General features: G+C 40.0%; 2 protein-coding genes across 12 annotated transcripts in view; one reads left to right on the forward strand and one right to left on the reverse strand.

The window, feature by feature from the left end:
• m1ap (meiosis 1 associated protein) overlaps positions 1-20,703 on the reverse strand; it is a 71,338-nt gene extending 50,635 nt beyond the window's left edge. For 5 of the 11 annotated variants that reach the window (XM_072913240.1, XM_072913242.1, XM_072913241.1 and 2 more), the window contains exons 1-2: positions 20,616-20,703; positions 14,531-14,650 (exon numbers count right to left, since the gene is read on the reverse strand). The gene's annotated coding sequence lies outside the window, so the exon portion shown is untranslated. Of the gene's footprint in view, positions 1-174; positions 271-14,530; positions 14,651-18,599; positions 18,719-19,281; positions 19,301-20,444; positions 20,509-20,573 lie in introns of those variants that run through there. The other 6 variants (XM_072913239.1, XM_072913237.1, XM_061960139.2 and 3 more) reach the window with 6 other exon arrangements.
• Positions 20,704-21,390: 687 nt separating this feature from the next.
• sema4f (sema domain, immunoglobulin domain (Ig), transmembrane domain (TM) and short cytoplasmic domain, (semaphorin) 4F) overlaps positions 21,391-25,245 on the forward strand; it is a 67,126-nt gene continuing 63,271 nt past the window's right edge. The window contains exon 1 of the mRNA XM_061959246.1: positions 21,391-22,057. Within this exon, the coding sequence (XP_061815230.1) occupies positions 21,967-22,057 (91 nt within the window). The 5' untranslated portion in view covers positions 21,391-21,966. The remainder of the gene's footprint in view (positions 22,058-25,245) is intronic.

Consider the following 25,245-nt stretch of genomic DNA (forward strand, 5'->3'; position numbering starts at 1 on the left):
GCTGGAATGAATAAGTCCAAGGAATATCGATTTTACTTGTGTGGTTTATTTTTCTGCACAATGACTTTTTATAATTGCTAATGTTCAAGGTTTAGAGGCGCTTATAAAATAAAACGGATAATTGTGAATTAATTCTGCGGTCAGTTTTTTTGGCCATGAAGAATTTGACATCACCTGTCTAGCTGGTGGAAATGTTGTATTTCTTGCATGAAGACCTCCTCCTTCCCCCACGGAAATGTCAGAAATCATTGGTTCACTGTGAACACAAAGCTGCGGGCAAATTCAGGTTATGTTTGTGTTTTAGCCGATAAAATGGAATACATAAATCTGATGGTGAATTTAAAAGGTCTGAACCAGGCATTTGCAGGAAGACTACATCTATTCTCACAACTATTGTAAAATTCTTCAGTCATGCTAATACAAGAACACACGCACACACACGAGAATCTGTACAGCATGTCTGCAGGAAGAGCCCTGCTTGGTGTTGAGTGTAATCTCACTTTAAATCCACTAATCCCACAGATTAATAACCCCTCACTCTGCCACACATACACATACACACTATTCTTACCAGCATTGTTAATATAGGTCATAAACCCCTCCCACCTCACACCCTCTGAGACATGCACACAAATGAATATATTATCATAATCTGTAGCATTGCACCATATATCACATACATGTTTACTTGAGCATGCATGTCCCATGTGCATATACACGACAAAACATTTTACCCGACATTGACCTCACTTAGCGTACTGTAGAATACATGCATATGTAAATTTACACCTATCACACTTTAACCGAAGCTCACCTTTATTAGTAAATCAAGTAATTTGGAGCTGACATTAGTTCTGACTACATGTCTAAAGAACGATCAGAGGATTATGTGAAACACACGTCTGTGCGTGCTGTGTAACCAATCACATGTAATCTGTAATTATATAGAAACTGTACGTAGGACACCCATAATCCTTCTGACCTGGTAAGGAGAGAACTAGACCCAACATAAATACATACTTTATAATCAGTACAAACTCCAGACAAAGATTTATATAATCATACTGAGAGTGAAGGCTCTGTCTGGGTAGATAACATTTTTGAAATGAGAAATGTCACTTAAAAATCAATTAAGAAGAGCCACTAATTCACTTAGCAGTGGAGCCTGCAAACTTTAATTATCTTTATAATGTCATTCTAGGTTTCAGTCATCTACTTTTAGACTTTAAAAAGGTAAAAAGTGAATCCTTGGCCTGTGCGTAAGCAGGCGCTGTTCTGGCTCGGCAAAGATTCGCTGGAGCGGAGCCAGGATGGCAGATGGCTGCTTGTCTGCGGGGTTTGGATTCCGACAGGGCTTCAAACACGGCAAACACAGACGAGTGGCGGGAGGAAGACGCTATTCAGGCGATGATAAAGATATTTATTGTCTCCAACCTAGTTTAGCTTGTTTTGACAATATTTACCTCTATTGGTTTCAACTTTCAAAGTTAACCTTTGAGGTGTCAGCATTATGTCTGAATGGGTCTCTTTTGAGGTTTCGCAGCACAGGTTTTATTTTTACAGCTTAACAAAAATTATGTATTTTAACATTTTATTGGCCACTCCTATGTACTTTATTTCCTATTTCTTCCTTCCTCTGACTTTGAAATGGCAGCTCATCCCTCTCAAACGCATCCCATTTTCTTTTTCCATCTCGGTTTGTCTCCCTCCCGGAGCAACAGTGTGTGTACTTGTGTGTGTGCATGTGTGTACATGTATATATACAGCCCGTTGCTACAGCAACGGGTGCAGGCCGCATGAGCGGGTGGATGAACAAAAGACCCAGAGACCCTCATCAATAGAGAGAGAGTGAGAGAAAGAGACAGAATTTGGATTTCATTTTTTGGGGCTAGGCTCAGTGCGGGAAAAGAGGAAGTGGTGGATGAGAAAGGGGAAGGTGGGTGGATAGAAAGATGAATGGATAGATAGCGTAGGTGAAGTTCATAGGCCTTCATGAACAAGTGTGTGGGGGGCTTACATGGGATTCACAGTGGAGCATTCTGTATAACAATGGAAACATTTTGAAATGCCATATGCAATAGAATGCAACCATTTGTCGACATTGTCAAGAAAAATTTACTATAAAATTTGGCCTAAACAAATACATTTGTTTTTAGTCGATGATATCATCACTCGTGTTTTTCTGGAGAGAAAAAAACATGCATGTGTCAGCGAGAAGAAGAAAGTAATGTAAGTAAATTAGGTCTATGCATGTTTCAAAAAGTCAAATTGAAGACTATTTTTAAGACCATATTGAAAATAATTTAAGACGATTTCACACCCAAAGTACAAAGATGTAAAGGAAAATCAGAGGTCAAGAATGAATTGTAAGTATATGAATTAATTCACTGCTCTTACACATTAGAAAACAAAATGGCTAAACTGACTAAACTAATTGAAAAAAATATTAGCAAACATGACAGCCTTTTTCAGATTTGCCATAGAACTGTTTTCTTGCAAAAGGTGCAGTGTGCTTCATATCAAGTGTTTTCATGTACCAACAACCAGAATGTCAGAAACGGGAGAGGAAAGCACAACAATATATTGTCTGTGAAAGGGACTGTTAGCATCTATGCTAAAGCTAAATGGTCAACTTTTGCTGTGTTTTTGCGCCTATCAGAATTGAGCAAACAGATTAACATATCTACAGTAATACTACTCTAGATGTTTTTTTAATGTAGCGCACGTACTAACATACTAATGTTTTATGCTAGCTTCTTTTATATTCGTATGCTAACGTTTTATGCTAGTCTTTTGCTACTTTCTATATTTACACCAACAAATAGTGCATTTTGGTATTTCTTCTTACCCAGTCATGTGCTAGCATAGTAACATTAGCATGCCAGCATGCTAATGTTTTCAGCTATATTTTCACTTTTTTCTCTAATTCTACAGCCATACACCTTAGAGTCATATAACTTATGTGACACATGCTAACTTTTTCAGCTAATTTTACACTTTTTTTCTCTCTACTTCCGCAGCCATAAACCTTACAGCCATATAACTTGGTATGTGACAAATGCTAACGTTAGTATGCTAATGTTAGCATGATAACAATTTCAGCTAGTTTTGAAATCGTTTACACCAGAGTAATATAACTTGGTATGTGACACTTGTTAACTGTTAGCATGTTAACGTTAGCTAACATTAGCATGCTAACTTTTTTTTAGCAAATATAGAGTCATTGATTGGTATGTGACACATGATAACTTTTTGAGCTAGTTTTGCAATCGTTTACCCCAGAGTCATATCACTTGGTATGTGACAATTGTTCATTGTTATCATGCTAACGTTGGCATGCTTGCACTTTTTTCTCTAATTTCACAGCCCTTCACCTTACAGTCATATAACTTGGTATGTGACACATGTTAACTGCTATCATGCTAATGTTAGCACACATGCTAAGTGTTAGCATTTAATTTTAGCATGTTAACGTTTTAGGTTACCTCTTTAGCTCATTTTGTATGTTTACAACTACAACTCACAGATTCGGCCACTCGGCGCCATCTTAAAAGTATGCAAGCTTCAGCAGACACCCGGCCAGAGATCCAGGGCACAGATAGCAGGCCCATCAAAATTTCCCCGGGAATATTTCTATTTATTCATTATCGTTGGTGCTATTTCTATTGGTATTTTTATTGCTCCATTTGTAGTGCAATAATGTTAATTGTCATTTCTGTGTTGTTAATATTTACTTCCACTAACCACTTCTTTGCTATCACTTTTCGTATCATATTTGTCGTATTTGCTGGTGTTGCTCTGTTGTTGTTGTCGTTCTGTTGTTGTTGTTGTCGTCTCTCTGTCTTATCCCCGCAATTTCCCCCCCTGTCTTCGTTTTTTTCCTTCTTTCTATCACCTCCTGCTCCAGTCCGTCTGCATCAAACATTAATATAAATCCATTTAATAAAGTCAAATACAAATAAGGCAACAAGAGAAGTATCCCACACTTGTCTTTTGTAAAGTAACTCTGTACAGCAGATATGGGCATCTACATCAACGATATGATTTGCCTGAGTGGCTGCACAGGACAAAAAAAACAAAAAACGATAGTACTCCAAGTTCTCGTTTAATACTGTCACAAGCTTCTGCATTATTGCTGGCATTTTGAAACCCAACTACTGATATATACTGGTTGAACAATAGCATGTTGCTTTGTTTCTTGCATTGAACAAAGAGAGCACAGTCTACAAACTCACATTCCTTGTGTGTTTAACATACTTTGCCAATAAAACTTGATTGTCACATAGTTTACCAGTACATTTGGTGAGAACATTAGGTAACTGTTGAGAGCGATCTATAGAGGTTATTTTTGTCAGTAAAGGAGTGAATGATGATTGATAAATGAGTGATTGAATGAATATCTGTCAATGTAAACTAGTAAATGAAGAGGTAAGGGTAGTGCATAGAGACATTTGATTGGTGAGACAGTTATGTTTGAGTCCCGCTAGGACAAATTCCATTGGCGAAAAAGTCGATGGTTAGCCCAAATGTGAGTTGGAATTTCAGAGATTAGACAAAGTTGCGAGGCTGCACGCAATTCCCACGATTTGGTTCAATTTGTTTGAATTGGCGAAATCGCAACACTGCAAAATCCTGGAGGGACTGCCAAGCGAGCGTGGTTGAGTTGGCTCCTCCGCCCTGGTTATACCCACTGATGGCCAACAGTTCAGGTGAACCTCACTGGCATCATTTGTCAGCTTGCAGGAGGAGCGATTGCATTGACTAATTGACTTGTCCTTTTGACTTGTCTATATAAATATACTGTGAAGTGAGTAAGTGTGCCATGCTTTTAACTTGATAGAAAATGTTCAGTCTTTCTATTAATTTCTATGTCCCCCGTCAATTGTCCTTTCAGGACTTCCCATGAAGAATGCCAGAAACACCACTGAAGGTTTCTTTTAAAGCAGAAAAAAATGAGAAGCGTAATAACAATGTAAATAATTATTAAAAACTTGTGAGATTTCTTCAAAATGTAAGCACACAATTCTGAACATGGTGTGTGTAGGTGTGTGTGTGTAAAAAATTAATTTGTCGCACAGAATCTTTATTCTAAGCAAGAAAATTAGGTTTGACTTTTTTTTCTGAGAACTGTTTGGCCTTATTCCTAAACAAAACTAAATTCTAACCAATAAAACCAAGGAGAGGTAAAATTTGCACTGTTATTTCATTTTTCTTATCTTAACCCTTCCCCCGAGCAGGCCCCTGAATGTGCTTATCGAGTCATTAATCTTTGTTCTTATGATGAACACATGACCTGATGGCAATTGACTAAATGAACATACAGTGTGATTAGAGCATGCCTCTAGGTCACAAAGCAGGAGACCTACTGAATATTAGAATATTCAATTTGGGTGCCTATTAAAATTTTGTCGCAGCCATGTGTGCTTGTGTGCGTGTGGTGAGTTTGGCCTTGTGCAAATATAATTACACCATTTAAACTGCAGAGAGCCCTGCAGGGGTTTGTGTGGAAACACTGGCAGTAGTTGAGCGTGCGTGTGTGTGTGTGTGTGTGTGTGTGTTCGCATATATAAGAGAGAAACCTGCTCTTCACACCTTTCTCTCCACCCCTCATCAGCATCTCCCCTCCTGCCCTCACCCACCCAGCATACTTTGAGTCTGTCTCCAGGGAATCAAGAAGCGGAGAAGAGGAAAAGCTTAGGAAAGACTTGGATGGAGATGGAAATCTGGAATACATCAAATAAAATAAACCCACTAAGCAGAAAACTATCTACAGCTGATTAAAAATCAAACATTAAACATACTGTATAAACTATTCTTATGATACAATCTTTTTGTTAAGGCCAAGTATATGATTCTTTTCACAGAACTCTTGATGTACCGATTTAGATTTTCAAACTAACTGGTCAAGTCTAGTAGTTATCCAAGCAAAAAGTCACAACGTTTCAAAGGGTGGAGGGGGTTGAGTGACTGGCTACACTGATTTTATGTGCTCTGACATTTATCGGTGATTTGTGTTCGTGCTACAACCCCCCATTCCTCCGCTCCAGATCGGCATTCAGCCACTTCTGCTCGAGGGGGGACATCGCTGTGTCAGGTTGAATTTACCGCACAAAAACTACCTGTTTGTACTGTCTGAAGAGATGTGTCTACAAAATCTTCAGGAGCTGAATTGTCATCACAATGCAAAGAAGGTGGTGAGGATTTTCCATGCTAAAACCAGGCATTTGTTCAAGTTCGTTAAAACACTTTGCAAAGACTTGATCAGGATCCCTGCTTAAAATCTGTTAGACTGAAATGAGGTGTGTTGCAATAAATAGCGCAAATATCATAATAATATCCTCACACAAACGCCAAGAGCCTTCAATGCTGTGTCTGTCTTAATGAGGCGCGTGTTCAACAAGACACTGTAGCCTACATACACAAAGAACATTTCCAAGACCAATTACATTTGTTCTGCACATCATAATGACAGCCTGAAGCCTGTTAATAATGCAGAGGGCTACATGTATGAGCACTAAATTACCTCATCACTGGTCTATAGTGGGCTATCATCTGCGTAATCAAACACTGAATCCACTAAAGGAATAATCTCCTCCCTGCATATAATTATAATCGCCTTCCCCTTTAACGCTGTTTACTATGTACTGTATCTCAGTGACGTGCAGTCAGGAAAGAAAAAAAATTTAAAAAGAAAAAAATATATATTAAATTGTTAAATGTATCCAGTGATTATACTATAAAGTTATTTTCCATTTAACTTCACCAGTTTTAGATTATTTTTATTCAAAATCGCTGAATTTTCACATTTGCCGTTCAAATAATGAGAAGAGACGGTGCGATGAACAGCAGCCAGTCGAGGCACGTCACTCAGTGCCTCAACATGGACGGACTCGGCTAACTGCTGGTCTGCTGTGCAGTGAGACCGTATTGCTATATGAACTATATTATACATTTCCATAGTTTAGTTAGCTGAGGTATATAATGTACAGTGTATTTTGTCAACAACTGTATGTGTGTAAAGTATTTCTTGTGCTGAGCGATCATAAAACGGCTGCAAAAGACACACTGGCTCAGGCTCGCCTCCTGCACCCCCGCCGTAGAATGCACGGAAACCCCTGATGGGAGTGTTATATTAACTAAAGCCCACACTTAAACTTTCCACGTGCAAGATTGAATCTATTTAAAAAAGTTATTTCATAAGAAGCCAAAAAGTGCAAAAACAATAATGTTCGTGTTGGAGGAGTTGTGAATGACTGCTGGGCCACAACATTAGGTACACCTGCAGACTGCAGGTGTATCTAATTCACAACTCCTCCAACACGAACATTATTGTTTTTGCACTTTTTGGCTTCTTATTAAATAACTTTTGTAACCTATTTTTATGGGCTTTCCTCTTTGTGATGTTAAGTTCCTGTTATGCGCTGTTATACAGTATATGCCTTGAGCTCTTATTTTGAAGGCGCTAAGAGCGGAAGTGACGACACGTTGGAGTGGAGCGGAAGTTTTTGAAAGAAGGTAAATAAAGTGGTCCTCGTGTAAACTGGAGCCTCCGTGTTTGTTATTTTGTAGTTTCATACAGTATAGGCGACATTTATAAACCCTCGGTTACACTTTTTTAAATAGATTCAATCTTGCACGTGGAAAGTTGAAGTGAGGGCTTTAGTTGATATAACACTCCCATCAGGGGGTTCATTAATCCAGCACAACAGCGGCGCATTTATAAGTAAAGGTAAGACCATAATAATGTTTTTTTTATTAAATGTGCTCTTTTGTGTGCTACAGTTTGTATGTGTAAAGTTAAAGTTAAGTTAAAGTACCAATGATTGTCACACACACACTAGGTGTGGTGAAATTTGTCCTCTGCATTTGACCCATCCCCTTGTTCACCCCCTGGGAGGTGAGGGGAGCAGTGGGCAGCAGCGGCGCCGCGCCCGGGAATCATTTTTGGTGATTTAACCCCAATTCCAAACTTTTGATGCTGAGTGCCAAGCAGGGAAGAATGCTGGTATGAGCTTTTAAACATAACCCGTTAACTGCTGCCAATCAAATGGTGAATAAGATACTCTGTAGGGTTCATATGTTTGTAAATCTGACTGTGATGAAGTCAGTGCCTCACCAGCCATCAACCTCACCGCACGTCACTGCTGTATCTATACCAATTCGATTTTACATAGTCTCAGTGCCGTTGTTTCTTGAAAAAAAAGCTACCAGTAGCGTAAAACAGTGATTAAAATGAAAATGTAAGCTAACGATTCTTCGCGTCAATGTGAACTTCCTCACACTATATTTGTCTACATGCTTCTTGTCCGCAAATATACAATATAAACTGTCTCACGCTGTAATTGTCTACATGCTTGCTGGTCAAAAGATATAATGAAATAAACATATTTTAAAATCACAACTCAATTGTACAAGGGGCATACAAGGCAGCTGTTCCCATCAGTATTTTGTTCAAGGCAAAAATTCAGAACATTTGGGGTTGTGCGCATGCGCACGCACACTGAGTAGCGTTGGGTAGTAGCAGACATCGATGGGTCACAATTATCGACAGAACACACTGCGACGTGTTTTTTTGCTCTAGCCCACAACAGAACCAACAGGGATAATTAAAAAGTGATAATTTCTTTGTTGGCCCTGAGAAGCCTGAAACATTTTCAACAATAGTGTGCTTCCAACTTTGCAGCACCGGTTTGGGAAAAAGGACTTTTGTGCTGCAGAATGAGTGAGCTAGTGTACCAAGCAAGGCCATTTAACAGCACTCCTGGATGAGTTTGGTGTGGAAGAACACTATTACGGCTATGTTGCCAACCTATGTCCAACAACTCATCAAGTCTCTGGCCATCGTGTTCCTCTTATTACCGTACTTTCCGGACTGTAAAGTACACTTATTCATAAGCCTCAACCACCTCTGCGTTGACACATTAAATATTTACACAGCTGCTTGTGTTCATTCAGAAATTTAACAAAAGACAGTTTCTGTAACACAGCATTAGATTAGATTAGATTCAACTTTATTGTCATTGCACGTTACAAGTACAGAGCAACAAAATGCAGTTAGCATCCAAACAGAAGTCAATGTGTCAGTTTTTACTGCTAGCGGACTGTCCGTGCATGGCACTGCATCCCTTCGCTAAATATATGCAGACTTTATATTTGCCAGACAGCGCAGGACGGCTCAAGATGGCGTATGACGGCGCACAACAGTGGATTAATTTAGCTAAAATCTGCTTGTGTTGGACAGTAAGTCATGCACAAACACAAAATAAAGTGTCCAGTTTACTTTCCAAATAAAATACTCAAGGCGGATCATATTTTACACTTTGAAACGTCCTAATGGGCGAAGACGAACAGAAGGTCAACTTGTCAAAGGTTTTCAGCATTATTTCACCTCGTTGACACAAATAGATCCTCAAAAACATGCTGATTCTGGAGGTCCAGAATCATGTGGGCCTACGTCATATACCAGCTGATACAGAGGCCGGGGAAGCAGGGAAGTGGTTAGCAAAAGTTGAATGAGATGTGTGTATGTCTGTGTGTGTGCTTGTGTGTCCAACTCTTGTCAGGGATGATGTTACTGTTGTGTTGTTACTTTCTACAAAAACAAATATTGTCGTTCTGCAAGGCAAAACTGTTGTCTTTTCCACAAGTAGAATCAAGTCAAGTCAGTGGTATGGATGGACAGCAAAAGCTTGAGATGTTCATGGTGTTTATAGTGTTTGTGGTGTTGTCGTTCAGCAACCGGGGTAAGAATATTTACAGACTATAAATATACAAAACTATACAGACATGATGAGATATTCGCATACAGCCAAACGGAGAAGCGCTGTCTTAGTCCTACGCTGGGGTCGTCTTCTTTAGTCTCGGAGTTAACGGGATTGCTTTGTCCAGCATTTTCTCAGCCTTGTTTTCGCTTTCACGTTCGTTTTGAGGTAGATCAACTCTGGGCTTGTGCCTTCTTCTTCGAGGCCTGTTGGTGGTGGTGGATTTTTGTTATGTGCGGCAGCTTTATTTCCTTTTTTAATGGTTTGATTGCTTTCAGTTTTGTGACTGCGTTGTGTACATTTTGTTTTGTTTTCTCCAAGATGAGGGTAAGGCATAAGGTGCCAAATGGCTGACCGAATGATTGTGTGAGTGCGTTTGATTTAAGGAGAACAAATTTCAAACATCAAACAATTTGTTTGATGTGACAATAATACATTTATTGGTGGCACGTGAAGCTCGTAAACCTGGAAAAAAAATAAAAAATTAGCCGCAATATTGTACAAAGTGCATCGTTCAAATTGTGGGGAAAAAGAAGAGTCTTATAGACCGGAAATGACTGAAAATAAAGTGCCGCTTAGGTTGATAAACTTGACTGCTTGTGTCAAAATAAAACTCCCAAATTTATGATAATGTTCTTGGTGCTCCGAGACCAGAACAATGCTCTGCCTGAGAGTGGTGTGAGGATGTGGTGGGGGAATTTCAGCTGTTTCTCCAGATCCACTGAGGGCTCTATTTCGAGGGCCGTTGCCAGGATCCCCTCTGCCTTGGTCCTTGAATAGGTGTTGCTGCACTCTTGGGTCACTCGAGTCTCTGTACATCAGCACCTCTCATTTGCGCGTGCCCTCGAACTCTTCTTCCAAAGACTTAAGGGGCAGCCTGAGCTTTGTGGTATGTTGCGGTATGCTCATGTATGTTGCTGGAAACAACAACTTCATAGACCGGTAGCAGCCATAGTATCTTTAGCAAAATACAATGCTGGTAGGTCCATGCTTTGAAGTTCCCTCATAGGCCAGATCTGGGGACTGATGTTAACCAGTTGTTCCTGGTAGACGGCCTGTACTTAAAAGAAGTCCATGAGGCTGCTGTCGAACAACTTATCCAAGCTCTTTACAGGCTTCTGTGAAACTGTTCACTTTCCCTTCAATGTTGAATTGGAACCCGTCCGTAACCTTGCCCTTCTTCTTTTTCCGGACCTTTGAAGATCCTAATGCATCTTGGCAAAGACACTGTGGTGACTATTAGGTCATTCAAAAAGCCCCGGATTAGAGACTGGTAGGTCACTAATTGGGTATGAGGGGCCGAAGTACTCTGGTTCAGCTGACTATAGCAGAATAACCTGGATTCTACACCCATTTTTTAATTTTTAGCCACCTGTCATTGTAAAAATTTACCATTGGAGCTTAGTTACATTAAATTATTAGGGCTCCAGCATTGATTATTTTAGTAATAGAGTAATACAATGATTAGTTTGTTCGATTAATCAAGAAATCAGACAAAACACACTTTATAACCTCAGTGCGTATTTTAGGGGAAATTGTTTAAATAAACAAAGAGTTAGGCCTGCCAAAATCTTCATTCCTTTTTTCAAGGCAATGCATATCAACACTGAAATTGAACTTTTAACATGTGTGACTAGATCAAATAAAAAAAACTCTTGCTGTTCACCAAAAATAACTGCACCCACACACCAGTGCTCTCATGTGCACACACAGACTGTATTACGCGCATGCGCTTCTGAATGCGTTCGCACAAGTTGTATTACACACTCACGAATCTGCATGGGTGCGCTCAAATCTTATACGGCAGAAGTGATGCAAAAGTCACATGTAGGTAGACAGACAACTTAACACACGCGTACGTGGATCTAAAACACACAAACGCGGATCTAAATGCATACACTCAGATTGATATACAGACACACAAATTAGTAAACACGTGCGCAATTTGGATTATACATGCACAGATTGAGATACACGTTTGCAAATCATTTTGCTACAATAAAACCTCGATAATATGCTGTGGAGAGGCGGGGCCGGCGGTCCGACACCGGGGCCCGCTCCAAGATGGCGGCTAGGGGGCGTGGCCTGCGGACCCGCGTCCAAATGGACTACAGGTGCGTGGGTCGGGCAGCTGGGCACAATCAGATAATCTGTCTGTGTATAAAAGGGTGACAGCCGAGAGAGACGGGAGGAGAGGTGGAGAGCCAGAGGCAAGACGCGGAGCACAGTACACTGCGAGAGCGAGACGGAGAAAAGGCAGCCGCTGAAAAGCACGCCAAAGGCGACGTGCTGCTGAAAAGCAGACGGCGGACGGGAGGAAACCATCCTCTGCTACCACGCGAACGACGGCGACGTGCTGCTGAAAAGTAGACGGCGAACGACGGCGACGTGCTGCTGAAAAGCAGACGGCGGACGGGAGGAAACCATCCTCTGCTACCACGCGAACGACGGCGACGTGCTGCTGAAAAGCAGACGGCAGACGGGAGGAAACCATCCTCTGCTACCACGCGAACGACGGCGACGTGCTGCTGAAAAGTAGACGGCGAACGACGGCGATGTACTGCTGAAAAGCAGACGGCGGACGGAAGGAAACCATTCGTGTGCTCACGTAAGAAAAGGCAGCTGCTGAAAATCACGCCAAAGACTCTGTTCCCGAAAAATAAAGAAGTCTAAACCATCTCACGACAATGTCTTCCCTGGAATGGTCCTGAGAACTCACCCGGAAGCAAGGGTCTTCCACATATGCATCGTTTTTGCTCGGGTAAGGTTGTATTTCATGATTTAACTTCGCTTCTACTACTATGCTTGCTGTTGCACGCGTCGTTTACGAGTAACGTGTTTATCAAAATATAACTTGCTTCAGATATGATTGTTGACTTTGGTAAAAGCATTTAGGTTATGTTCACATTTTCTTTCTTTTATTTAGACACGCCGGCTTGGTGCTTTTCGAAATGCTCGTAGCAAACATGTGTTTAAGAAAAACAAATAATATCAAAATAATACATAAATGAGATATTATAACCTTTAAAGTATATCAAACAAACCTTAAACGAAGTGATCACTGCAAACTCCTGCGTTCTTCGACTCTGCTCCCTTGAACTGAAGTGTGAGCTGCATGCTTTTCTCGTCGTCGTTTCCACAAATCTTGCACTTTTCTGCTCTTTTTGATAACCTCTTGAGGAACTCCGAAGAAACGTTTATCCTTTCTGCGATTTGAACGGTTCGTACAGTTGAAAACAACACAAGCATAGGGCATTTTTTCTTCGAGAAAGGCTAAATGCCGCCTAGTATCCATTGACCACCACCAGTATCCATTGGGCGGGACGTGAAGCGGACATGACGTCAGTAACATCCTACCAATTGACAAAATCAATGTCAATAAACTGCAACTAGTTGTGCAAGCAATGGTTAGTTTCGGTTTCAGATATGTTGACAGCCGCCTGTTGACGCCAATACGATGGGCGTTGAAATAAGACGGGTCCACTTTTTTTGAGAAATCAACATTGACATGTTTTAGTTGATAAAGTAAATAGTTATTAATGTAATAGCTAATAAGATAACTTATTATTAACCAATTTATTTTGTTTTTAGAATATGGCAAGGGTCAATAAAAATAGAGCTGCAAGGTCGAAAAATGGCTGCACTTAGGGCAATAAAAGAAAATACAGGATGTCACTAAAAGTGATTGAGTGGCTCTGCTTGTGGATCAAAACAACACATACAAAAGAGCTTAGCTGACACTAAAGACACTTATATGTCTTATAGGGGTCAGGTCATGTGGGTCATCCAAATGCTACGAACAGCATCTATCAGTTTAAAGCGATTCACATTGTTTCTGGAAACATGATGCTTCCTGGTTATACATTTACCTCCTCCATCCCCCCAACCATCAGAAGTTCTATGATTTCTGCACAGCAGCCCACCAAAGACGCCCCCCTTACACTATTGATATCACAGTGAGGCGAAGAGATTTGCATTTGCAACACTGCACTTGTATCGACAATTATATCGCAGCAGGGTGGAGGGCCCCGGCCGACCCCTCTCGGCCTCTTCCACGCTGCGAGAGTGCCTTTATTGGATTAAGAAGACATTTGCATCAGGATGGGTAGAGAGGCTGGCACCGTAGTGCAGAATGTGATGTCACTCAGAGGGCTCAGTGTGTAGTGTATTTAGGTCACATTTAAAGATATATGCATACATTAAACGAGTTCATATCCACACCTCGGGGACGTGAACAAGGGAAGTTAGAGGCATAGATAGACAGACAGATACCTACTTACAAAGATACATGCATACAGTGCATTGATAGAAACTATATGTGGCTGTTAAGGGAGTTGATGTTGGCATAATCTACTTAATCTGATTGAGGCCAGTGTCGTCCTTTCGGGCTCAATAATTGATAACACCATCTGCTGTGGAACCAATCCACAACGATGTGACATGTTAGCAATCGGGTTAGAGCGATGCTGGTTAATTAAGCCTTTCTCTTTACCGTAAGGAGCGGGCAACAGTGTCCATTCATGGCAAACAAAACCTAACAAAATGAATTTTAAGTCATTCCTCCAAGGCTAATTATTCTAAAAAAATTGTCAAGGTTGTATTTCATTGTATGTCAATGTTATGGAAAGACTTCCAGAGTGTAAACTGATAGCCTTACATAAAACGTACCTTGTAATTGGACGTAATGAGTGCATATTTTTTACTATTACTTGGGATGGGCTGGTAATCAACACGTGAATTACTCTTTCACAGGTCAAAAATGATCTTACCTTTTTTCGTGTCAGGCAGGATTCCTTTGGGCCGCAGTCTAAGACGTCTGACTTACATACTGGGGGACTTCATGCCTGGTGGTGGAATGGACTTGACAGTGGAGACTGGGCCGAAGCATCCTGTCAAAAGAGGCAGAAGCTGTAATGGCTACATTCATAATATGCACATTTTGCACAACAATGTATGTACTCAAGGATGATTGTGTTGGCGTGAGGCCAATCCAGTGCTTAAATTTGAGCTCTAATCCAATTTTGTGGGGCTACCTGGGATTAACGTTGAGACCTACAGTATTTACTTACACAGTAGGGGTGATTGTTGTAAGATCAGCGGTAAACTTTTGTTCCCTTTCTTTCCACTATGAGATGTCTAATGGCATTGAAGGGATTTATATCAGGGAACAGGGTTTTCACAAATATTAGGAGGTGGAATATGCAGTCATGGGATGCATGAATGTGAGGTCAACACAGGTCAGAGAAAGGCCAGTAGTCAGATGACTATATCTGACAAACTAAAATGTTTTAACTAAATTAGTTGCAACGTGACCATCTACCTCAGAAGGGTATAAATCTTTTAATGACTCACGCCCTAACTCTAGTGTGCAACCTTATATGTACATACACACATGCACTGTGAGCTGGATTAAGATGACTGAAACCACAACATTTCAAGTAAAAAGTAAACTAACTCTTTGTAAGAACACACTTACAGGCTGGATACATAAAACCAAGAGTGTAAGGTCACATATTGGGGCTTCTTTATATTAGGGTTTGAATATTAATGTGAGGGGGACAGATAAGCAACCATGGAAATCCCTTTAATGGAATATTCTTGTCTGGTTGAGGTTTGAAGCTAATTTATGCCAACCATAGGCATTCAATGTATGCAAATGTGCGCCAACATGTTAATAATGGTCGAGGGTGTCAGTCAATCTGTCTTTTTGCGTCGTCTGTTTATCATGTGCATTATTTATTTATTATGATTCGCGATTCAGCATTAGCGGATTTCTTATCAAAAAAATGAATATCCTTATTTGTGCAAAAACCTGCTCCTCTTTACTTTTTCTCACCCAAAATAGGCTGGTTTTTTTTGTTTTTTTACACAACATTCATCTCATTTGCCCTAAGGCATTACTAATTTTGAAATAAATTAAACTTAAGTATATTCATATAATCGTAAGTCATTACTGGAATAATAAAGGGCAAACAGTGTGAATTATGGAAAAGTGGCAGTCGAGGAAAGCCTATAATCTTGGACTGCTAGCCGGGAGGAGTAAACGGCATGTGAAACCATTGTACCATCACTAGCTGTTTGAGAGGGAGATGGAGGCAGTCAAGGTTGCCTGACCAAGCTAAAAGTCAGAAAGTGACTCCTATCGAATAACTTTCATCATCATTAATTTTGCATTGTAAAATGTGTTGAGTAAGTGTAAGACATATTATAGGGCTTATAGTGTAAAAAAACACACCATTTGTGTTTTCCCGCTATTTGCGGAGGCTCTCCGGACGTAACACCCCAAACGCAATAGCAGGGTTCTAACTACCGGTACTGTCAATAAATTATTTTAGCAATTGCTTTACCTGTCCACAAGTGGGTAGTAGAGAACCTTGTGAGGTGTCAGGCATTCCAAGCAATTCATCTGTCCAAATATATTTTACCCATGAAAAAACAAATATGCCGCTTAACCCATAGCCATGGATTCAAGGTGCCCAGGCTGCAGCAGTGGCTGTCACATATAAAGACATTTATTGTGATGGAGAGTGATGTTTAGTCATTCAAATGCAGTCGGTTGCCTTTCGATGAGACACGCTCTCTGTGAGTTGAATCGGGCTCGATTAGAGACGGCGCCGTTCACTTCTTGGCTGCATTCTTGGCTTTTCTTTATCATCCTTTGCTCACCTCTGACCCCTCTCCACCTCCTCGCCTTCCAACTTGGGCTCACAAATCCTTTAATCCAGGTTTCCCAATGACCCCGCTCTTTTGTGCCAGACTCAGAGAACATGTGTGCTCCTTTGCCCCATGAAATTGCTCCCTACATATTGCCAGCCTCTTTTTAGAAGATAAAGAGCAGCTAACAGAAAGCAGTGCTTTTAATGTGCACTTTTTTGTAAAAGACACTTCAAGTATAGTTTCCCTAAATCACAACAATCAAACCATATTAAGTTGATGTGTTATGGAAGTATTATTGTAGCAAAATTATTTACAAACGTGTATCTCAATCTGTGCGTGTGCAATCCAATTTGTGTGCGTGTGTACTAATTTGTGTCAGTATATCAATCTGAGTGTGTATTCAGATCCGCGTACGTGTGTTTTAAGTTGTATGTCTGCCCCTAATCAGAAAAAACCCTCAAAAGGCTGTCGACTTACACGTAACATTTGCGATACGTCTGCCGTGTAAGATTTCAGCGCGCACATCCAGATGTGTGGGTGTATAATACAACTTGTGCGTGCATATTTCAGAAGTGCGTGTGTCTAACACTATCTGTGTGTGCGTATCTTAGGTGTGCCTAGATTTAACCAACCACAGAAGACACTAGAGGTGGGGTAAGTAATTGACTTTTAGATTAATCGCAATTTGGACATGGACAATTATGGAATCGATTAGTACACTTCAATAATCGATAATCGATTTATTTATTGTAAATAAAGTAATGCAGACAGTTCTACCACTTCACAGAGAGATTCGATCAGCTCATTTATTATTGGGCACTTATGGTCCAGTTTTGCACACATTTTCATTCATTTAATAAATGTGGGAATTAATTGAACTGTTTCTTATTCCAAAGTAATTGTTTTTTTAAAGTTGCAAGTGATAAACACTTATTTAGTGAAAGTAAAAGTAATGTAAAACTGCATCATCCATCCATCCATCCATCAATTTTCTACCGCTTGTCCCTCTTAAAATAAATTAAAGATGCATCAATAATTGATTTTTAATCGAATTGTAGCTCCTGAATCATAATCGTAATCGAATCGTGAGATGCCCAAAGATTCCCACCTCTAGAAGACACCACACAATTTAAACCAATCAGAAACAACGTACAGCTGAGGTGCGTGAAAGAGAGACGCCAAAACCCGCCTTACATTGTTTCTGATTGGGTTAAATGGGGTGGTGTTTTCTGTGGTTGGTTAAATGTAGGCACAGTGGATTGATGGCTTGGTCTGGGATTGTATCACACCGCGGTGAGGGATGTCTTGTCTTGGTTTTTTCTGTCTTGTGATTTGCATGTTTTAGTTTGAAAAGTAACTCTCCTCTCGTTTCAGGTCACTTGCCCTTCCTTTTGTGTCATCAGTCTGACGTCATCCCTGTTCCCTGATTTTTTTCACCTGTTCCCTATTACCCTCATGTGTCTTATAAGCCCACTCCTCCCTTTGTTCTGTGCCAGATTGTCTCGTTTATTCGTGCTCTCTAGCATCCATGTCCATGCCTTGCCTTACCTTGCCTCGTCTCGTGCTTATGTTCCTTGATCCTGAATCCCTTCGTTGCTATTTTGAGTTTTCCTTTCTTCCTCCTCAGCAGAGTGATTTTTTGTTATTTAGTTTATTCAGCCGAAGTGGTGAGTTATCAGTTATTTTTTATTCTTTCCTCAAATTTATGAGTGACAATTTTTGTTAAACTTTATTAGATTAGATAGTGTAGAATTTTTCATAGCTGTTGTTTCTTCCTCCTGTTGGAGCGTTTTTTGTTAATAAATTTTATAGCATATACGGCGCCAATTATAGTTTGTCTTTGCTTTTGTGTTTTCCTCCGTTCGGAGTGATTTTCGGTTGTTCCTATTTTTTGGAACCTTTTTCGGCGATTAGTTTTTTGGTTAATATAGATATTGTAATTCCTTGACTTTGGAGGTGAAAGGAAGCTGTCAAAATAAAAGCCTGCCAAAGTTCCCTACTCTGCATCTGAGTCCTATCCTTTTTACCAAGCTTGACAGATTGGTTATTTCGATCAATCAATCAGAACTGTGGCAAGCTGTAAAATCCAAATGTTATTATCATGAAAATAATTGTAGTAGTAAATGAGGAATATAAGTGTGAGAAATGTTAAGTGTGGCATGTTGCGTAAGAAAGGGTTACATTTGCGTGTCTGTCACTCTAAAGCGTGAAGCGAGGCAGCTCTGAGCAAGTGTTCCAGCGTGGTCCGTCGTTGTTTACTTCAGTGCAGAATAAGATGATCAGTGGCTGCAAGGCAGCGACTAGTGGTGAGCATAAGAAAAGGCAAGGGGAGTTACAGACAGACAACTCTTTTTACACTTTCAAATCGCTGTACAGTCAGATCGAAATAACTAATCCCAGACCAAGACATCAATCCACTGTGCCTACATTTAACCAACCATGGAAGACACTACGCAATCTAAACCAATCAGAAACAATGTAAGGCGGGTCTTGGCATGTGTCTTTCACGCACCTCAGCTGTACGTTGTTTCTGATTGGTTTAAATTACGTAGTGTCTTCCGTGGTTAGTTAAATGTAAACACACCTCAGATACGCACACGCAGATTGTATTACACGCACGCATTTCTGAATGCGCGCACAAAAGTTGTATTATGGACACAAATCTGGATTCGCACGCTCAAATCGAAAACGGCAAAAGTGCCGCAAAATTTATGTGTAAAAAAGACAGCCGATAGATGGTTCCTGCTCCTCGCAGATCATAGATACACACATGCATATTGTATTACACGCATGCGCTTCTGAATGCACGCGCACATGTTATATTACACGCTCACAAATCTGGATGCGCGCGCTCAAATCTTACATTGCAGAAGTGTCGCAGAAGTTATGTCTAAGTTGACAGCTTATTGAGGGGTTCTTTCTGATTAGGGACAGACAGACAATTTAAAACACACTCAGATTGATATACAGACACAAAAAATAGTACACGCGCACACGACTTGGATTACACAAATCATTTTGCTACAATAATACTTCCATAAAGTGTGACCACTAACTTATCAAGGCGTAATCATCTTTACTGTTCAGAGCCCACATGATCAGATGATTGACAAGCGAGTAAGGGGTTAAATAATGTCTATGCTGCTAGTGTAAAAACACATCACAGTTTACCAAAAAAATAATTTAGTGTAGATAGTTACGAATTAGAGCTGCAACAACTAATTGATTAAATCGATTAAAATCGATTATAAAAATAGTTGGCGATTAATTTAGTCATCGATTCGTTGGATCTATGCTATGCGCAGAGGCAATTTTTTAAAAATTTGTTTTAATAAACTTTTATTTATAAACTGCAACATGTACACACAGCTGAGAAACATTAATCAAAATAAGTATGGTGCCAGTATGCTGTTTTTTTCCAATAAAATACTGTAAAGGATAGAAATGAAGTTTGTCTCTTTTATCCGATTATTAATCGAAGTAATAATCGACAGATTAATCGATTATCAAATTAACCGTTAGTTGCAGCCCTATTACGAATTTGACATAACTTTATGATGCACTCTAAATCACCAAAAATTATTCCCGGGCGCGGCCACTGCTGCTGCTCACTGCTGCTGCTCACTGCTTCCCTCACCTCCCAGGGGGTGATCAAGAGGGTGATGGGTCAAATGCAGAGAATAATTTCGCCACACCTAGTGTGTGTGTGACAATCATTGGTACTTTAACTTTTAACTTTAATTTTAAATATAAATGTAGTATTCACACTGCTAAAAATAAATCCGGCGATGCACTGTTTACAAGCAAATAAAGGCAATTAAAGGAGAATAATATCAATGGATAACGATGGGTAAACTCAGCTTCATATTTAGCCAAGCTAGGAATTGTAATCGCTATATGTAATGAATATACATATATAATTAAAGAAGCCTTAAAGACGCATAAGTACACAAAGCCACTTGTACACACCTCAAGGAGCAGTTAATAAAGTCGGGAAACACACATTGATGAGTAAATATGACTTACCTTCAACACTAGCACTAGCATAAATGTCAATGGCGGATAATTGATACGTCACTGTAAACGACTCCAGACTAATTCCAATAATGGCCGCGACTCGAACAGACAAAATGAATACCAACTACTATTACTTACATTTGTACATAATATAATGGAACAAATACATCCATACATTACGTTTATGTTGTGGAGGTGTCCACAGAGAAGTAGAAGGGGGGGTGGGTCCAACCTCGGTATCATTACCGAGGCCAGGTGATAGTCCCAGTCAACATTGGTGTGAAGATACCGATATTTTTCAGTTCTATGTTTATTTTTCACAAATTGTGAGCTTTGTGGTTGTGTTGCGCCATTATTTATATTTTTGTATATACTGTACGTATTGTTATATACTCAATTATTGATTTTGAAAAATGTCCCAAGTATAGTGTACTGCTTTTGGTAGTTGGAACTGACCCTTTGTTTGTATCGATATCAAAAGTAGTTGTAGTATCAACTCAATACTGTAGCGTGATGAGATCGATATTTTTCAATATTACTTGTTTGCATAGTTAAAGGTTGTTCATATTTCTACGTTATTTATATAAATTGTATTGTGTTTATAAATTCAGGGAATAATTATTTAGACACGTGAGGGTTTTAATTGGGGCAAAAATCCAAAATAGTTTGCATTTGTAATGTCGTTACATACGTTCGTATTTATCTAATTTATTGATATTATTACAGTACGCCACTTATGTATTGGTAATATATTTACAAATGTTTGTTGATAAACATGATTATCTTTTTTTTTTTTACATTTCAAGTAAAACCTATCGGAGTAGAATACTGGCCCTGTACTTAAATGGTATAGGATGGATTTCCTTCTTCTAGTATCGAACGGTCCACAATTCAGGCCACTCGTGACGTCATCACCGTACCTGTTGTGCTTCCTCTTCCGGGAGGCGGGGCCAAGTGGTCGCTCCATATCACACTGTAGTCCTGTAAGAGGCGTACACTGCTGTGCGTGGACCTCTTTGATAAACCTGTTCTTGACATCCTTTTCCTTGATGTTTTTTTTTCTTCATGCGAATACCACGCTGATATTTCACAAAGAAGCCACTTGTTTCAGCCGGTGGGATTGGCCAAAGAACCGGACAGAAGAGCGAGTCTTCATTTTATCCTCGTCCAGGATATTAGTCACTATCCCATGCGAAAGACCGCGATCAGTTTGGATTACTTTTTTTGCAGTTTCTAACCGTTACTGATAAGATAAGCACAACAGCGAGGAAATACAACATCAAAGCCCGATTGCCTCCCTTCTCGTAAAAACGACACATTTTGAAATGAGTGGACTCGCTCCTGCTTGCGCGCTTTGTGCAGAGCGCACACTACAGGAGCAATGTGACAGGAGATCTCTTCCAACCCGAATTTGACAAGTGGCACCGACCTTATTCTAAACTTTAACGAGAGTGTGAATGAGGATGCACTGGAGCTAAAAAGTCCAAACATATCTCAAGCGAGCGGACCTCCACTGTACACCCGAGTTAAGATGACTCCTGCCGGGATAATGTTCATCCTGCTCCCGGTGTGTTGTTCGCTACCCGGAGCCTCCTGGGCAGCCACCCTTAGAGGATTGAAAGGTAAGTGGACGCTTTAGCTGCCTCATTGTGGTCTTTTGGAACCATGACTATATATACATACATATATATATATATATATATATATATATATATATATATATATATATATATATATATATATATATATATATATGCACATCTTTTTAGTAGACTAACTGGACACAACATTAGGTACACGTGCGCACCTGTTTTTCTCTAAGATAATAATGCACCCAACTGAACAACGTGTTTGTTGCTATGGGGCGGTTGTACTGCAGCCTTTTGAAGGTGTTTGTAATAGTATTTAGCTTGCCTTATTTTGCAAAGGATGGATGGATTCTTTATTTATCTCCAAGATCAATTCACATTTCCACCAGCTTGGTAAAATAAGGATACAGTGAAGAAAAAGGCATGCAAGTGGGTGACAGGGCATTACAAAAAGGACTAAATGATTCATCCATTAATCCAAATTTTCTACCGATTGTCCCTTACGGGGTCAGCTACAAGGCGGGGTACACCCTGGACAAGTCGCCACCTCATCGCAGGGCCAACACAGATAGACAGACAACATTCACACTCACATTCACACACTAGGGCCAATTTCAGTGTTGCCAATCAACCTATCCCCAGGTGCATGTCTTTGGAAGTGGGAGGAAGCCGAAGTACCCGGAGGGATTCCACACAGTCACGGGGAGAACATGCAAACTCCACACAGAAAGATCCCGAGCCCAGGATCGAACCCAGGACCTCCGTACTGTGAGGCAAACGTACTAACTCCTGTGACACCGTGCTGCCCGTATTAAATGATATAAAAGCTTAAAATGAGGAAGTCGTAACAATAATAAAGGTGAATTATAAGAAACAGTTAAAAGTGCGGTCCTGTCAGTGCACACATAAGAAGTCAGTATACAGTAAATTAGTACGCATTATCAGGCCATCCATCCATCCATTTTTTACCGCTTGTCCCGTTCGGGGTCGCTGGAGCCTATCCCAGCTGCATTTGGGCGGAAGGCGGGGTACAACCTGGACAAGTCGCCACCTCATCGCAGGGCCAACACAGATAGACAGACAGCATTCACACTCACATTCACACACTAGGGCCAGTTTTAGTGTTGCCAATCAACCTATCCCCGGGTGCATGTCTTTGGAGTAGGGAGGAAACCGGAGTACCCGGAGGGAACCCACGCAGTCACGGGGAGAACATGCAAACTCCACACAGAACGATCCCGAGCCCGGGATTGAACCCAGGACCTTCAGTTATTGTATTATACATTCTCAGTATACAATACAAACCACAAGCACAATGGTAAATGTATGTTGTAGGTCTTGTATGGTATTAAAAATATTACATGTGAAAATAATAGAAAAACACCAACAGGCTAAGTTAACTCTTGACTACAATGGCGATAAAGCTTTTTTACAGCGGCTAAAAAACCTTAAAAAAATAATCAGTGTATTTGTTTGGTTGCTGTGGTAAAATGCAGATCAATTCTGCCATTCGTTTGTTTTGAAGTATACCTTGCACTGAACAGGAAGTCACTGTGTAAAGACACAGTAGTTATGTAGTTTTTGTGTCATGCTGCGGGCAATAATAATGACTAGGGTTGCGCAATGTAGACGATGTACAATATATGTAGCGACTATCCTGCACCGCTGTTCAGTTGCTTCTCGTGCGGCGTATCCAGCTGTAACGCACTTGAAGTAAATGTCTACCAGAATGATGTGTTGGGCATATGATACCATTTATTATACAAAAAGGTTAATCAATAAAATGACATCCTGATGGGCATTCTTCTGTTGCTGGTTGAATGAATTTGCATGTATGACAAAAGATGGTAAGAATAACTAAAGAGCTTGCAGTCATGATATTGTTTAGCGGTAAGAACTATATGACCTCCTGCTACCAGCACCAAGTGCACTGTAATTCATGCTCTCATAGGGACCCCTCAATACTGCCGCCAGTGGTCAACTGACAAATAGGTTGCTGAACAAGCAAATATCACAAGCCAGGCGAACTACACCCAAAGAAGACACACATGGCTACTATAATATAAATAATTTAGCCTTTAATACCATTGTCATATTGTGATAATACATGTTGATGACATGTTCTAGCTGTGTCCTGCAAATTTGATAGCGAACAAAGTTGTCCTCAACACAATGCAGCGTCCTCGCGAGCAAGCTAGCGACAAATGTCCCTCCACAATGCAGCTTCTAAATTACTATAATCCTCGCCTCTATGGCGGCAAATAAACTACTTTTCTACAAAGTAACATTATCACTGGAGGACTAGAAGATAATGAATAGCAAAACATGCTACAGTACACTCTGTAGGACAGACCTGGGCAATTATTTTGACTCTGGGGCCGCATTGACAAAAAAAAAATGTCTTGGGGCAAGTGTGTATAATACGTATATACCGTATTTTTCGGAGTATAAGTCGCACCAGAGTATAAGTCGCACCTGCCGAAAATGCATAATAAAGAAGGAAAAAAACACAAGTCGCACTGATGTATAAGTCGCATTTTTGGGGGAAATTTATTTGATAAAACCCAACACCAAGAATAGACATTTGAAAGGCAATTTAAGATAAATAAACAATAGTGAACAACAGACTGAATAAGTGTATGTTATCCATCCATCCATTTTCTACCGCTTATTCCCTTCGGGGTCGCATAAATAACCAACTGAGAACGTGCCTGGTATGTTAACGTAACATATTATGGTAAGAGTCATTCAAATAACTATAACATATAGAACATGATATATGTTTACCAAACAATCTGTCACTCCTAATCGCTAAATACAATGAAATCTTATACGTCTAGTCTCTTACGTGAATGAGCTAAATATTATTATTTGATATTTTACGGTAAAGTGTTAATAATCTCACACATAAGTCGCTCCTGAGTATAAGTCGCACCCCCGACCAAACTATGAAAAAAACTGCGACTTATAGTCCGAAAAATACGGTATGTATATATATATATATATATATATATATATATATATATATATATATATATATATATATATTTATGTATATGTATATAGCTGTAAAAATCTGCTGTAAAGTATGTGTGCTTGGTTCCCTTTTTTCAGGAACACAAATACAAAAACTCACAATAATGTCTGATAGAATGCTAAAAACGTTATGACAGACCACGTCAAACAATGGAATGGAATTTTAATGTTCTTTACTAAATGAG

Source organism: Nerophis lumbriciformis, linkage group LG05 (assembly GCF_033978685.3).
Source record: "Nerophis lumbriciformis linkage group LG05, RoL_Nlum_v2.1, whole genome shotgun sequence".
NCBI classification, from domain to species: Eukaryota; Metazoa; Chordata; class Actinopteri; order Syngnathiformes; family Syngnathidae; genus Nerophis; species Nerophis lumbriciformis.